At 42.1% G+C, this 12,911-nt stretch overlaps 1 protein-coding gene across 21 annotated transcripts in view; it reads right to left on the reverse strand.

Annotated features, from left to right (window-relative positions):
- The window catches only part of LOC110505645 (MAP/microtubule affinity-regulating kinase 3), a 39,700-nt gene extending 27,297 nt beyond the window's left edge, over positions 1-12,403 (reverse strand). For 3 of the 21 annotated variants that reach the window (XR_005039537.1, XM_036962654.1, XM_036962657.1), the window contains exons 1-3: positions 11,767-12,399; positions 10,093-10,275; positions 9,789-9,842 (exon numbers count right to left, since the gene is read on the reverse strand). Coding sequence is in view for 19 of the 21 variants with exons in the window: in XM_036962654.1 (XP_036818549.1) it covers positions 9,789-9,842; positions 10,093-10,275; positions 11,767-11,817 (288 nt within the window). In the remaining 2 variants the exon portion in view is untranslated. Of the gene's footprint in view, positions 1-242; positions 262-8,937; positions 8,994-9,788; positions 9,843-10,092; positions 10,276-11,766 lie in introns of those variants that run through there. The other 18 variants (XM_036962653.1, XM_036962649.1, XM_036962650.1 and 15 more) reach the window with 15 other exon arrangements.
- Positions 12,404-12,911: the final 508 nt, after the last annotated feature.

Consider the following 12,911-nt stretch of genomic DNA (forward strand, 5'->3'; position numbering starts at 1 on the left):
CAAAGTTCAAGGGGGCCGAATACTTTCGCAAGGCACTGTATATATAGATATATATATATATATATATATATATATATATATATATATATATATATATATATATATACACATATATATATATACACATATATATACACACACACACACACACACACATACATACATATATATACACACACACACACACAGTGGGGAGAACAAGTATTTGATACAATGCCGATTTTGCAGGTTTTCATACTTACAAAGCATGTAGAGGTCTGTAATTTTTATCATAGGTACACTTCAACTGTGAGAAAAAATCCAGAAAATCACATTGTATGATTTTTAAGTAATTAATTTGCATTTTATTGCATGACATAAGTATTTGATCACCTACCAACAAGTAGGTGATCTGTTTGAAATCGTTACCTGTATAAAAGACACCTGTCCACCCACTCAATCAAACAGACTCCAACCTCTCCACAATGGCCAAGACCAGAGAGCTGTGTAAGGACATCAGGGATAAAATTGTAGACCTGCACAAGGTAGGGATGGGCTACAGGAGAATAGGCAAGCAGCTTGGTGAGAAGGCAACAACTGTTGGAGCAATAATTAGAAAATGGAAGAAGTTCAAGATGACGGTCAATCACCCTCGGTCTGGGGCTCCATGCAAGATCTCACATTGTGGGGCATCAATGATCATGAAGAAAGTGAGGGATCAGCCCAGAACTACACAGCAGGACCTGGTCAATGACCTGAAGAGAGCTGGGACCACAGCCTTAAAGAAAACCATTAGTAACACACTACGCCGTCATGGATTAAAATCCTGCAGCGCACGTAAGGTCCCCCTGCTCAAGCCAGCGCATGTCCAGGCCCGTCTGAAGTTTGCCAATGACCATCTGGATGATCCAGAGGAGGAATAGGAGAAGGTCATGTGGTCTGATGAGTCAAAAATAGAGCTTTTTGGTCTAAACTCCACTCGCCGTGTTTGGAGGAAGAAGAAGGATGAGTACAACCCCAAGAACACCATCCCAACCGTGAAGCATGGAGGTGGAAACATCATTCTTTGGGGATGCTTTTCTGCAAAGGGGACAGGACGACTGTACCGTATTGAGGGGAGGATGATGGGGCCATGTATCGCGAGATCTTGGCCAACAACCTCCTTCCCTCAGTAAGAGCATTGAAGATGGGTCGTGGCTGGGTCTTCCAGCATGACAACAACCCGAAACACACAGCCAGGACAACTAAGGAGTGGCTCCGTAAGAAGCATCTCAAGGTCATGGAGTGGCCTAGCCAGTCTCCAGACCTGAACCCAATAGAAAATCTTTGGAGGGAGCTGAAAGTCTGTATTGCCCAGTGACAGCCCCGAAACCTGAAGGATCTGGAGGAGGTCTGTATGGAGGAGTGGGCCAAAATCCCTGCTGCAGTGTGTGCAAACCTGGTCAAGAACTACAGGCAACGTATGATCTCTGTAATTGCGAACAAAGGTTTCTGTACCAAATATTAAGTTCTCCTTATAAATACTTATGTCATGCAATAAAATGCAAATTAATTACTTAAAAATCACACAATGTGATTTTCTGGATTTTTGTTTTAGATTCCGTCTCTCACAGTTGAAGTGTACCTATGATAAAAAATTACAGACCTCTACATGCTTTGTAAGTCAGAAAACCTGCAAAATCGGCAGTGTATCAAATACTTGTTCTCCACACTATATCTATATATATATATATCTATCTCACACACACACACACACATACACTGAAAAAAGATATAAATACAACAATTTCAAAGATTTTACTGAGCTACAGCTCATAAGGAAATCAGTCAATTTAAATAATTAATTAGGCCCTAATCTATGGATTTCACATGACTGGGAATACAGATATGCATCTGTTGGTCACAGATACCGTAAAGAGTAGGGGCGTGGATCAGAAAACCTGTCGGTCCCTGTTGTGACCACCATTTGCCTCATACATCTCCTTCACAGAGATGATCTGGCTGTTGATTGTGGATCGTTGTCCCACTGCTCTTCAATGGCTGGATATTGGAGGGAACTGGAACACGCTGTCATAGACCTCGATCCAGAGCATCCCAAACATGCTCAATGGGTGACATGTCTAGTAAGTATGCAGGCCACGGAAGAACTGGGACTTTTTCAGCTTCCAGGAATTGTGTACAGATCCTTGCGACATGCTGAAACATGAGGTGATGGCGGTGGATGAATGGCACGACAATGGGCCTCAGGATCTCGTCACAGTATCGCTGTGCATTCAAATTGCCATCGATAAAATGCAATTGTGTTCATTGTTGTAACTTATGCCTTCCCATACCATAACCCCACCTTGGGGCACTCAGTTCACAACGTTGACATCAGCAAATCACACACCCACATGACGCCATATACGTACGTGGTAAGCGGTTGTGCGGCCAGTTGGACGTACTGCCAAATTCTCTAAAACGCAGTTGGAGGCAGCTTATGGTATTGAAATTAACATTAAATTATCTGGCAACAGCTCTGGTGGACATTCTTGCAGTCAGCATGCCATTGCACGCTCTCTCACTCAAAACTTGCGACACCTGTGGCATTGTGTTGTGACAAAATGTTACATTTTAGAGATCCCTTTTATTGTCCCCAGCACAAGGTGTACCTGTGTCTTGATATGCCACACCTGTCAGATAAACTAATTTGTGCACAACATTTGAGAGAAATAAGCTTTTTGTGCATATGGAACATTTCTGGGATATTTTATTTCAGCTCATTAAACATGGGATCAACACTTTACATTTTACATTTTTGTTCAGTCTATATGCTTTATATGTCTTAAATAATACAATAGTCACTTCCACATACCGAGTGATATTGTTGGGGAATGTTACTATTAGTTAACATGCAATATTTTGTACTAATAATGACCTATATTAATTGAGTGACTATGACATATGATAACCAACTAATACCCAGGGCCGATCAGGCTTTACAAAAACAGGATGATACTAACACTTACAGTAGTAGTAGTAGTAGTAAGAAAGGCAACATGTAGGAAAGACAGTTGGCTGACATAGGAAGAAAAGTTCACTGACACGTGATGACAGACACTGATGTGGTTTTCGCTGACAGAGCAGTTCTCTGAGAAAATGTATCTCTGCCCAAATATTTCCCAAGCACTAGTCTGGTTTTTACAAACATCTAGAATACATTGTTGTGCTATTAAAGAAGTTGAAGTGAAGTTCCGATTATTGTCCTCGCCTATCTTTCAGAACCTATGACTTTACCGGTGTCAACGTTATTTGAGCAAGACACCTGCACACACAGAAACAAGACAAATGTTCCATAACCATTAGAGAGTGATCTGAGTTGTGTCAGAGCCAAAAATGCTCTTTAGGGTTCAATCTCAGTGGGAATAAAATAACTAAGTGCTATTTATTATTGATCCTCCTTTACGACAGCTCACTGTGCTCCCATCCCCCCTTCCGCCCATAAAATAATAAAAGTCATCCATATTTAAAAGAGCAGGAGCAGGTGCCTGATGCTGTGCCATGTACTGGCCTTTCTAACTTCTACTGTGCCTCCTGGCATTACCCATTTCAAGGTGCTGCAGCAGTCAATGCATAGGAGGAAATATATCACCATGTCTGGAACATACAGCTTAATGCCATCCTAACTGTTCACCCATCAAGAAACACAGACACGACACGCTCTATTCTGGGGAAGCCAGGATGTTGAGGATGACAGACCAGGGTAGTGTTCACATTGAAACCCAACCTGAACATCGTTCATCTCCAAGTCTCTCAACTGAATAGTATGATTTCCGGTTTAGCTAAAATACTAAAGGGTTAATTAAACTTCAACAGAAAATCACTCTGAACATGATAGTAACAAACAAGCGTAGATTCGACTTGGTTCTTCCTTGCTAGGGGAAGAGAAGTCTTAGCCTTGGCTTGAGGTCTAGCTCACTTTCATTACACTCTTCCCATTATACCCCTCTACCCATTTTAATAGCAAAATATTCTCAGAGTGCTGCGTAAACATAAATAAATAAGAAATAAGTGTTGTATTTGCATTTATTAGGGATCCCCATTAGAGCTACTCTTCCTGGGGTCCAAACACATTAAGGCACCTACATCACACAAAACAAAAATATAAAACAGTACATGATATAACATTATTACACCACTACAATACAAAATGTATAACACCACCGCAAAGTGTCAAATCTGGAGGAAACCTGGCACCATCCCTACGGTGAAGCATGGTGGTGGCAGCATCATGGTGTGGGGATGTTTTTCAGGGTTTTTCAGACTGGGAGACTAGTCAGGATCGAGGGAATGATGAACGGAGCAACGTACAGAGAGATCCTTGATGAAAACTTGCTCCAGAGTGCTCAGAGCCTCAGACTGGGGCGAAGATTCACCTTCCAAGAGGACAATGACCCTAAGCACACAGCCAAGACAATGCAGAAGTGGCTTTGGGACAAGTCTCAATGTCCTTGAGCGGCCCAGCCAGAGCCCGGACTTTAACCCGATCTAACATCTCTGGAGAGACCTGAAAACAGCTGTGCAGCAACCCTCCCCATACAACCTGACAGAGCTTGAGAGGATCTGCAAAGAAGAATGGGGGAAAACCCCAAATACAGGTGTGCCAAGCTTGTAGTGTCATATTCAAGAAGCCTCAAGGTTGTAATCGATGCCAAATGTGCTTCAACAAAGTACTGAGTAAACGGTCTGAATAACTAATAAATGTTTTTGCTTTGTCGTTATTGGGTATTGTGTGTAGATTGATGAGGGATAAAAACCATTTTAGACATTTTAGGATAAGGCTGTTAGGGTAACAAAATCTGGAAAAAGTCAAGGGGTCTGAATCATTTCCAAATGCACTGTACCTGATGTGGAGTAGAGTTCCATGTAGTCATGGCTCTATGTAGTACTGTGCGCCTCCCATAGTCTGTTCTGGACCATTTTCCATGTCATGGATAGGCAGGCAGACAGACTTATCATTGTTTCGTAAAAAACTGAGTTCCCCTATGTGTGGTTGCTGGATGGGTTTTGTGGTGTTCTCTAGAGAAAACCATAGGGAACAGACAACACTATCCTTACAGCAGTATTGACAGGCTTATGTAGTGATAAAGAGTGGAACCGGTCAGTTCTTGCACACACACACACAAACAGACCACACGGGAACCACCAGGCTAAGGCACCATAACAAAACATCACAATAGACACAACACTTCTATGTAGATTGTGTTGCCAACAATCCAGGCTTACCAGTAAGGCTGGCAATTGTCAGGGACCTCACTATACCATATTATCACATTACTTCAGTTTCGATACGATATGTATTGCATTTCTCACGATTCTATATCTATTGCAATTCGATATTGTGATTTTATTACATTTCGATATTCCAAATATATTGCTCACCATACGTCTTCTGCAGAGGGACAAGAGAAAATTAATTTTGGTCAGTCATGGAATTAAAAGTGCTGAAAACAAATTGGCTCCCTATTTAAAAAGAAGATGGAGAACAATCTATGAAGGACAAATACTGGAGTTTTGGTGCAGGTACAGCCAGTCAAAAACAATATTGCAATATTGTCAAAACTATACAATATAGTGTCATAAACCGTATGGATTTTTCCCCCATCACTACTTACCAGTGCACTAATATATGGATCAGTAACCTTTACTTATGCTACAAGGCTAATTGTCACAGCAGGTCACATTTCAACAGTCAGTTCAACATTTATTTGTGAGCACTGCTTCTGCTCTCATTAGCCTATACTGAACTTAAAACAGGTTTAGTGCTGCTCTGTGGTAACTTTATGAGAAGGGAGTAGGAGAGCAGTAGAAGAAGAGGCCACACCACACCAGACTCCAAACATCTGAGAATCAACTGTTTACATTTAATCAAAGGCTTTGGCCATTTCCCTAACCTTTGCCCTCTAAACTGGGCAACAACAGCCTGGCCTGGTCATGTGACCTTCAGTGAAGAGAGGGAGTGAGTTAGGGAGGAATGGAGGTGAAAAGATTACAATGAGCTTGTCACGGATGTGAGCTCTTCCAAACTATTAAAAACCAAGGATGAAAACAAAGTTTTCGGCTTAAGACCATTTTTTGATTTACTGTCCCAATAACAGAACCACGCACATTTTGCAGTCTCCTCTTCTCAGTGTACCTGGACTTCTCAGATTTGTTGGTGCTGAAGAGGTAGAGTTCCTTTTGTTCACAAATCATCGCCTAAGTCAGACAAGGGGATTTCAATAGGCAAAGGCAACATTTAAAGAAGATATTGATAGCTTTGTAATACTAAAAATGAGTTACATCAAGTACCCAACACAACATGACTATTCCTAGGGGCTATTACTAAATTGTTAACAGAAGCTCCATGTGTTGTGTGTTTCCAACAAGCCACCTCATAAAGAGCCTCATGATTCAGATAGGGCTCAATGAAATTTGTTTTAATCAAATCAAACATGCGCTGAATAAAACAGGTGTAGACCTTACCGTGAAATGCTTACTTACGAGCCCTTAACCAACAACGCAGTTCAACAAATAAGAGTTTAGTAAAAACATTTACTAAAAACATTTACTAAATAAACTAAAGCAAAAAATACAATAAAAAGTAACACAATAGTAACACAATGGGGGAACCGGCACCGATTCAATGTGTGGGGGTACAGGTTAGTCGAGGTCATTTGTACATGTAGGTAGGGGTAAAGTGACTATGCATAGAAAATAAGCAGCGAGTCGCAGCAGTGTGAAAAAACAAAGGGGGGGGGGGGGGGGACTTTTGGACCTAGATTTGGCGCTCCGGTACCGCTTGCCGTGGGGTAGCAGAGAGAACAGTCTATGACTTATGTGACTGGAGTCTTTGACCATTTCTGGGGCCTTTCTCTGACACTGCCTAGTAGATACAGTTGCAGTCGGAAGTTTACATACACTTACATGCTGATCAGACCGGACACGTGGCAAAATACATTTAGATACCAATGTTATTCAATTATTGCGCGCGCGCCAACGAGCGTCTGCGATGCCAAGGGCTAAAATAGAACTCCTTTTTATTTCTGACGCAGATCGCGCTGAAAGTACTGCCTCTCCCATCTCCTCATTGGTTTATAGAAGCAGGTACCCACGTGCCATCTCCTCATTGGTCATACCCACGTGGGTGATAGAAAGACGAACTGTTTTGCCGTTCGTCGTGGTAATACTATGAAAGTTTGATGCGATCACCATATAAGTTCAAAGATGAAAAAGCAAGCACCAGCAAGCTAGCTAAATAGGACACATCAGTTTAGCAAGTGCAAGCTAACTAGCTAAATTGTCATACATGTTTAATGCTTTTCGACCTGTCCCCAAATTAATGTCATTGTTTCAGAGTTTGTTTTGACATTTTCACCTGCGTGTCGTGATCGCGTTTGGTGTAGGGGGACAAAATAAATGTATGCACGATAGCGCACGCGCACAGCCGGATTGGGTTCCGTATTAGGTTGGAGTCAAAACTCATTTTTCAACCATTCTACAAATTTCTTGTTAATTAACTATAGTTTTATCACAATTCCAGTGGGTCAGAAGTTTACATACACTAAGTTGACTGTGCCTTTAAACAGCTTGTAAAATTCCAGATAATGATGCCATGGCTTTAAAAGCTTCCGATAGGCTAATTGACATTATTTGAGTCAATTGGAGGTGTACCTGTGAATGTATTTCAAGGCCAATCTTCAAACTCAGTCAAACTTCAAACTAACCACGACTCGGTGAAACATGATATTATAGTTTTTAATGTCCAGTTGGTAGGATAGTCGCGAATGGATATCCAGTTTTTTTTCCAGTGATTGCATGTTGGCCAATAGAACGGATGGTAGAGGTGGGTTACCCATCTGCCGACAAATTCTAACAAGGCACCCTGATCGCCACCCCCTGTATTTCCGTATTTTCTTCACACGAATGACAGGGATTTGGGCCTGGTCTCGGAGAAACATTTTATCCTTCACATTGGGTGAGTAATGGCTGTTCTGATATCCATAAGCTATTTTTGTTCATATGAGACGGTAGCAGCAGCATTATGTACAAAATAAGTTACAAACAATGCGAAACCCCCCCCCCCCCCCCACAAAATAACACAGTTGGTTAGAAGCCCATAAAACGGCAGCCATCCCCTCTGGCGCCATTGTAAGAGATTTTTGTAATCTTTGCATGCTTCTGTTCTCTGTTTTGTTTTTCCAGGTTTTCAACAAAATTGGATGTTCTAAGTCCACAAAAATGCTTAAAACACATCAGGAGACCCCTTTTGAGGTCTGGAAAAATCTACGGAATTTAGATTTTTGGGTGTAGTTACCCTTTATTTCAAGTACGCACCAGCCAGTGACCGTTGTTTGGTTAATGATGTTTCTGTAGCGCTCATGTGATTGCAGTTTGCAAAACAAACGGCCATTGGATTGATTCAAATAATCATATCATTCTGCCAGGTAGGGATAGGCCACTTTGTAGTTAGCATTTCATTGAAGATTTTTGGGAAAGACTTTCTATCTCTACCAGAAGGTCATCATTAGCATCATTAAAATCACTGATGCATTTTGTCTTATTACTAAAATGGGCAAATTAATGAATTTTAGAATAAATGCAATATATTTATACTGAATAAAAATATAAACGCAACATGTAAAGTGTTTCATGAGCTGAAAAAAAAGAAGAAAAAAAATTCACATAAATGTTCCATACGCACGAAAAGCTCATTTATCTCAAATTATGTGCACAAATGTGTTTACATTTCTCCTTTGCCAATTTAATCCATCCACCTGACAGGTGGGGCATAAGCAAGGAGCTGATTAAACAGCACGGTCATTACACAGGTGCAACTTGTGCTGGGGACAATAAAAGGCCACTTTAAAATGTGCAGTTTTGTCACACAACACAATTCCACAGATGTCCCAAGTTTTGAGGGAGTGTGCAATTGGCATACTGACTGCAGGAATGTCCACCGCAGAGCCCAGGACCTCCACATCTGGCTACTTCACCTGCGGGATGTCGGAGGAGGGGTGGGTTGATGAAAAGTATTTCTGTCTGTAATAAAGCCCTTTTATGGGGAAACTCATTCTGATTGGCTGGGCCTGGCTCCCCAGTGAGTGGGCCTATGCTCTCCCAGGCGAACCATTGGCTGCACCCCTGCCCAGTCATGTGAAATCCACAGATTAGGGCCTAATTTATTTATTTAAATTGACTGATTTCTTTATATGAACTGTAACTCAGGAAAATCTTTGAAATTGCTGCATGTTGAGTTTATATTTTTGTTCAGTGGTTGATTTCCTACTGAAGTTCAATACATTTTTTTACATTGTTGGATTCCATTTTAATGTCTGGATTCCGTGATTCTGTCCACAACGCTGATTTTATAGGGCCCTACTCAGAGTTTCTGTTGACTTAGCACAGCCTATGTCAAAGGACCTGTCTTTGAATATAAAGCACCGAATCAATGGTGCTTTGGAAAAACAGATGGAAACTACAGCTAAGCAGCGAGGGAGAGAGATGCTTACTCTGAGTCTCAGTGGGGCAGGCAGAATACCAACGACCACCCCAGCACCCTGGGTAAGCCCTGGTCATGCTCTCTGTCTGTCTGTCAAACCCTGCCTGCTGCAGCATATCAGTCATATCAATAATGCCCTCTGACTGGCAAAAACCACCACCAGGGCACAGGCACAGGGCCAAAACTACACAGATCAGTGGTTACACAGCCACGATAAAAAATGATCTAGTTTGCCACACAACCTCAATAAGTGCACTGGGAATCACAGCCACACAGGGAGGATCCTTACCTTTTGAAGGCTGTTTGGGTTCAGTTGTGTCTTATCGATAATCTTTATCGCCACCTGAGGAGAGAGCAAAAACAAAGTGTGTAAACAATTATGCTCGGAGGACCCTTCACTGGGATCAACACAGCACACACATACATAACTTATCTTTTATTTTTATGTCCCCCACTTATGAACAAGATACAATTCATATTTGCACAACAAGAACAATGCTATTGAGAGGGGAAAGAATAGACTAGTGACGCTAGGTAAACCAGAAAGGGGCTACAGCAGCCTGTCCTGCTGCAGGCCTAGTCTCTCCTCTCACCTCTCTGCCAGTGAGGATGTGACGGGCCAGCTTGACCTTGGCGAAGTTGCCCTTCCCAATGGTCTTCAGGAGTCGGTAGTTCCCCACATGAGGCTGCTCGTCGGCACCAGAGTTCCGGGTGCGGACCCCTGAGCGGACAGAGCGAGCGGTGACCTCCTGGCGCCCATTGCTGTGAGACGTATGCTGTGGACATACACAGACAGACATGAGTAGAACAGCGCGCTGTGGATGGACTCAAGGACGGACAGACAGAAAAAAGAGTGGAACATCTCTGCACTAGCAGTGGCTCATGCTTGGGATTCCATCCACTGTAAGGTTCCAAAACAACTCTCCTATTAATTAAATCTTTACTGAACAGATTATAATCAAGCTAACCAAGCGGGTAAAGAAAGGTTAGTGTAGGTGACTGACTAATGCAGCCTGATTATCAAGTGTATGTACAGCATACTGATGTTCTGACCCTGGTTAAAAGCCCACAACAGCCCACCCCAAAATCAGATAGATACTTTTCTATGGGTCAGTATCGACTCCAACCCAGGTCAGCTCCATTAGCAGGGCCTGCTCTGTTCTCTAACTCCGCCCTAACAACCCCACCCCTAACCTGAGCATCAGTGGTTACTTGGCCACACAGCTACACCACAGACAGTCGGAGTTGTGGGAAAGATGTACAGCGCTGAACTGGATGAAAAGGAAAAACATAGATTAAAATGATTGTGATGTTTTCACTGATCAGGATGTTACCAGTAAGAATGCATTAGATTCAGCAGATGTCCAAAGGTCTCGTAAACCAGACAGAACGCTGCGCTCCTCAGTCTGTTGGACAAGGCTAGACTTCCAGTATAGACAACTATAACACTGGGTTACAGTGCTGTTATCACTCGAAGGGAATGTCAGGGATGCTTTATTTTCTGTTGTGATCCACTAACAACCTATCTAAATGTGAGAACAATTCACCTCTTATAAACTACATTAAGTAGGTCACACTTGAAAAATATATACCCTGGGAATATGTTTCAATATAATATTCCTTTATGAACCAGAATGGATGACAGAATACAGAGTATTAGAGCATCTAGATACAACTGCATGACATCAAAATCTAATGAACAAAAACACATTCCAAGAGAGGCATCATCCTCATTTGGCTAAATTAAAATTACTGGTAGCCTACTGAGATTTATATTAACATTTCCTTACTTTCTACACTGATGGGGTGTCTTTTCATTGCTTGCCGGATTACTCTGAGCAAGAATGAAAACTGTCAGACGATTGTCATTGAACTAAAGTGGTGGGAAATATCAGTGTAAGCCTATATCATTGATAGCAAGCAATTGAACTTGAAAACCAGTCAGAACCTAGTCTAACAGGTAAGGTTGTTTGGATGGAGATACAAATGAGTAGGCTATGTATCACTATCCACAGTCCAAACAGAGCATCTGGCGTGACATCAGGTAACATAAGATTACAGCCAGGGCGTGCACGGTAGAGGATTTTGTTTGTGCCGACCATATGCCTGTCTCCCGCGTGACACAATGTATCGAACACTCAGATACAATGTAACCAGTATGTAAAACCATATGATACAATGTAAGATAAATAGTTTCGTGGTTAAGCCTACTTTCTATTGTCAGAGACAACACACCTCTAACTGGCTAATAATAACAGTTTACTTACGCTCTCCGTCTCTTTCTCATTGACTGTAGGTAGAGGAGTTTTTGTTGACATTTTCTCGTTGAAATGTTGTCTATTTCCCTATATTCTGCACCTCCTTTGGCAATACGAGGGGAGGCGATTGTATTCTTGCATTTGGACACAAACCATGAATTCGGCAACTGTCTCAACATCGGTCCATCCAATCCAAATGTGTCTCAAGATGTCCCGAAGACGCAGACAGAATTTAATGACATGTATTTCCCTATAACGCTCCTCGGCAGCAGGGCGTCCGCCCTATCGTTCTTTGTGTTCAGAATTAAGTATGTTAACTATTTTTCATTGCAAAAAATACAATACATTAGCTGTTAAATTGAACTAAGCTGAGGCTGATCGACTCCAATCTAGGCTACTCAGAGTGGACGGCGGATGGTTCAGATGTCATCGCTCCCCAAATCGCAATTTTGTTGTGATGTTATCCGTGTGTGCCTTGATATCCGTCTGTATTCCTGGGTTTCAGAATTGTTGAGATTTTGGACTTGCTGTCGGTTCTATTTCTTCCATCTTCGATTCCGAATGAAACTAGTGTTTTAGGTGGGAGCAAAATGGCTACCACCCACGGGCTCTGTTGGATCGGCCCAAATCCTGTCTGATAGTGATGGGTCGTTCGCGAACGGCTCTTTTTGGCTAACGTTAGGAACCGAATCGCATCGGCTAAAGGGCCTTTTATTTGGCTCCCCGATTTGCGTACTGCTACTGCTTTTTTAAGCGTCAAAACGATAATCTGCAAATAAATTACAAAATCATTCTCTGAAGAGGATTCATTGCAGAAACAAAGTGAGCACGTCAATCTAGTCCATTTGGCAAACAAATGAAGGCGATCAAAATTTGTCCAGGTAAAAAATTTATTTCAACGTGCATATCACGACCTGACAATGGTAGACGACTTTTTTGGTTTTATGTGCACATTTTCCCCTGGTTCTTGGGCTATTTTCAAGCATTTAATCGAAGAGCCGTTTGGGAGCCAAAGAATGCAGCTCACCGAAAATACTTGGTCCGAAATGCCATCGCCGCCTCATCGATCACTACTGTCTAATGGCAGACGTGAGGAAACAAGCGACCCCATGGTGCTCAGTAGACAGTGATGGTAGCACTATCACTGCTCAGTG

The sequence above is a fragment of the Oncorhynchus mykiss genome, chromosome 25 (assembly GCF_013265735.2).
Source record: "Oncorhynchus mykiss isolate Arlee chromosome 25, USDA_OmykA_1.1, whole genome shotgun sequence".
Classification (NCBI taxonomy): Eukaryota; Metazoa; Chordata; class Actinopteri; order Salmoniformes; family Salmonidae; genus Oncorhynchus; species Oncorhynchus mykiss.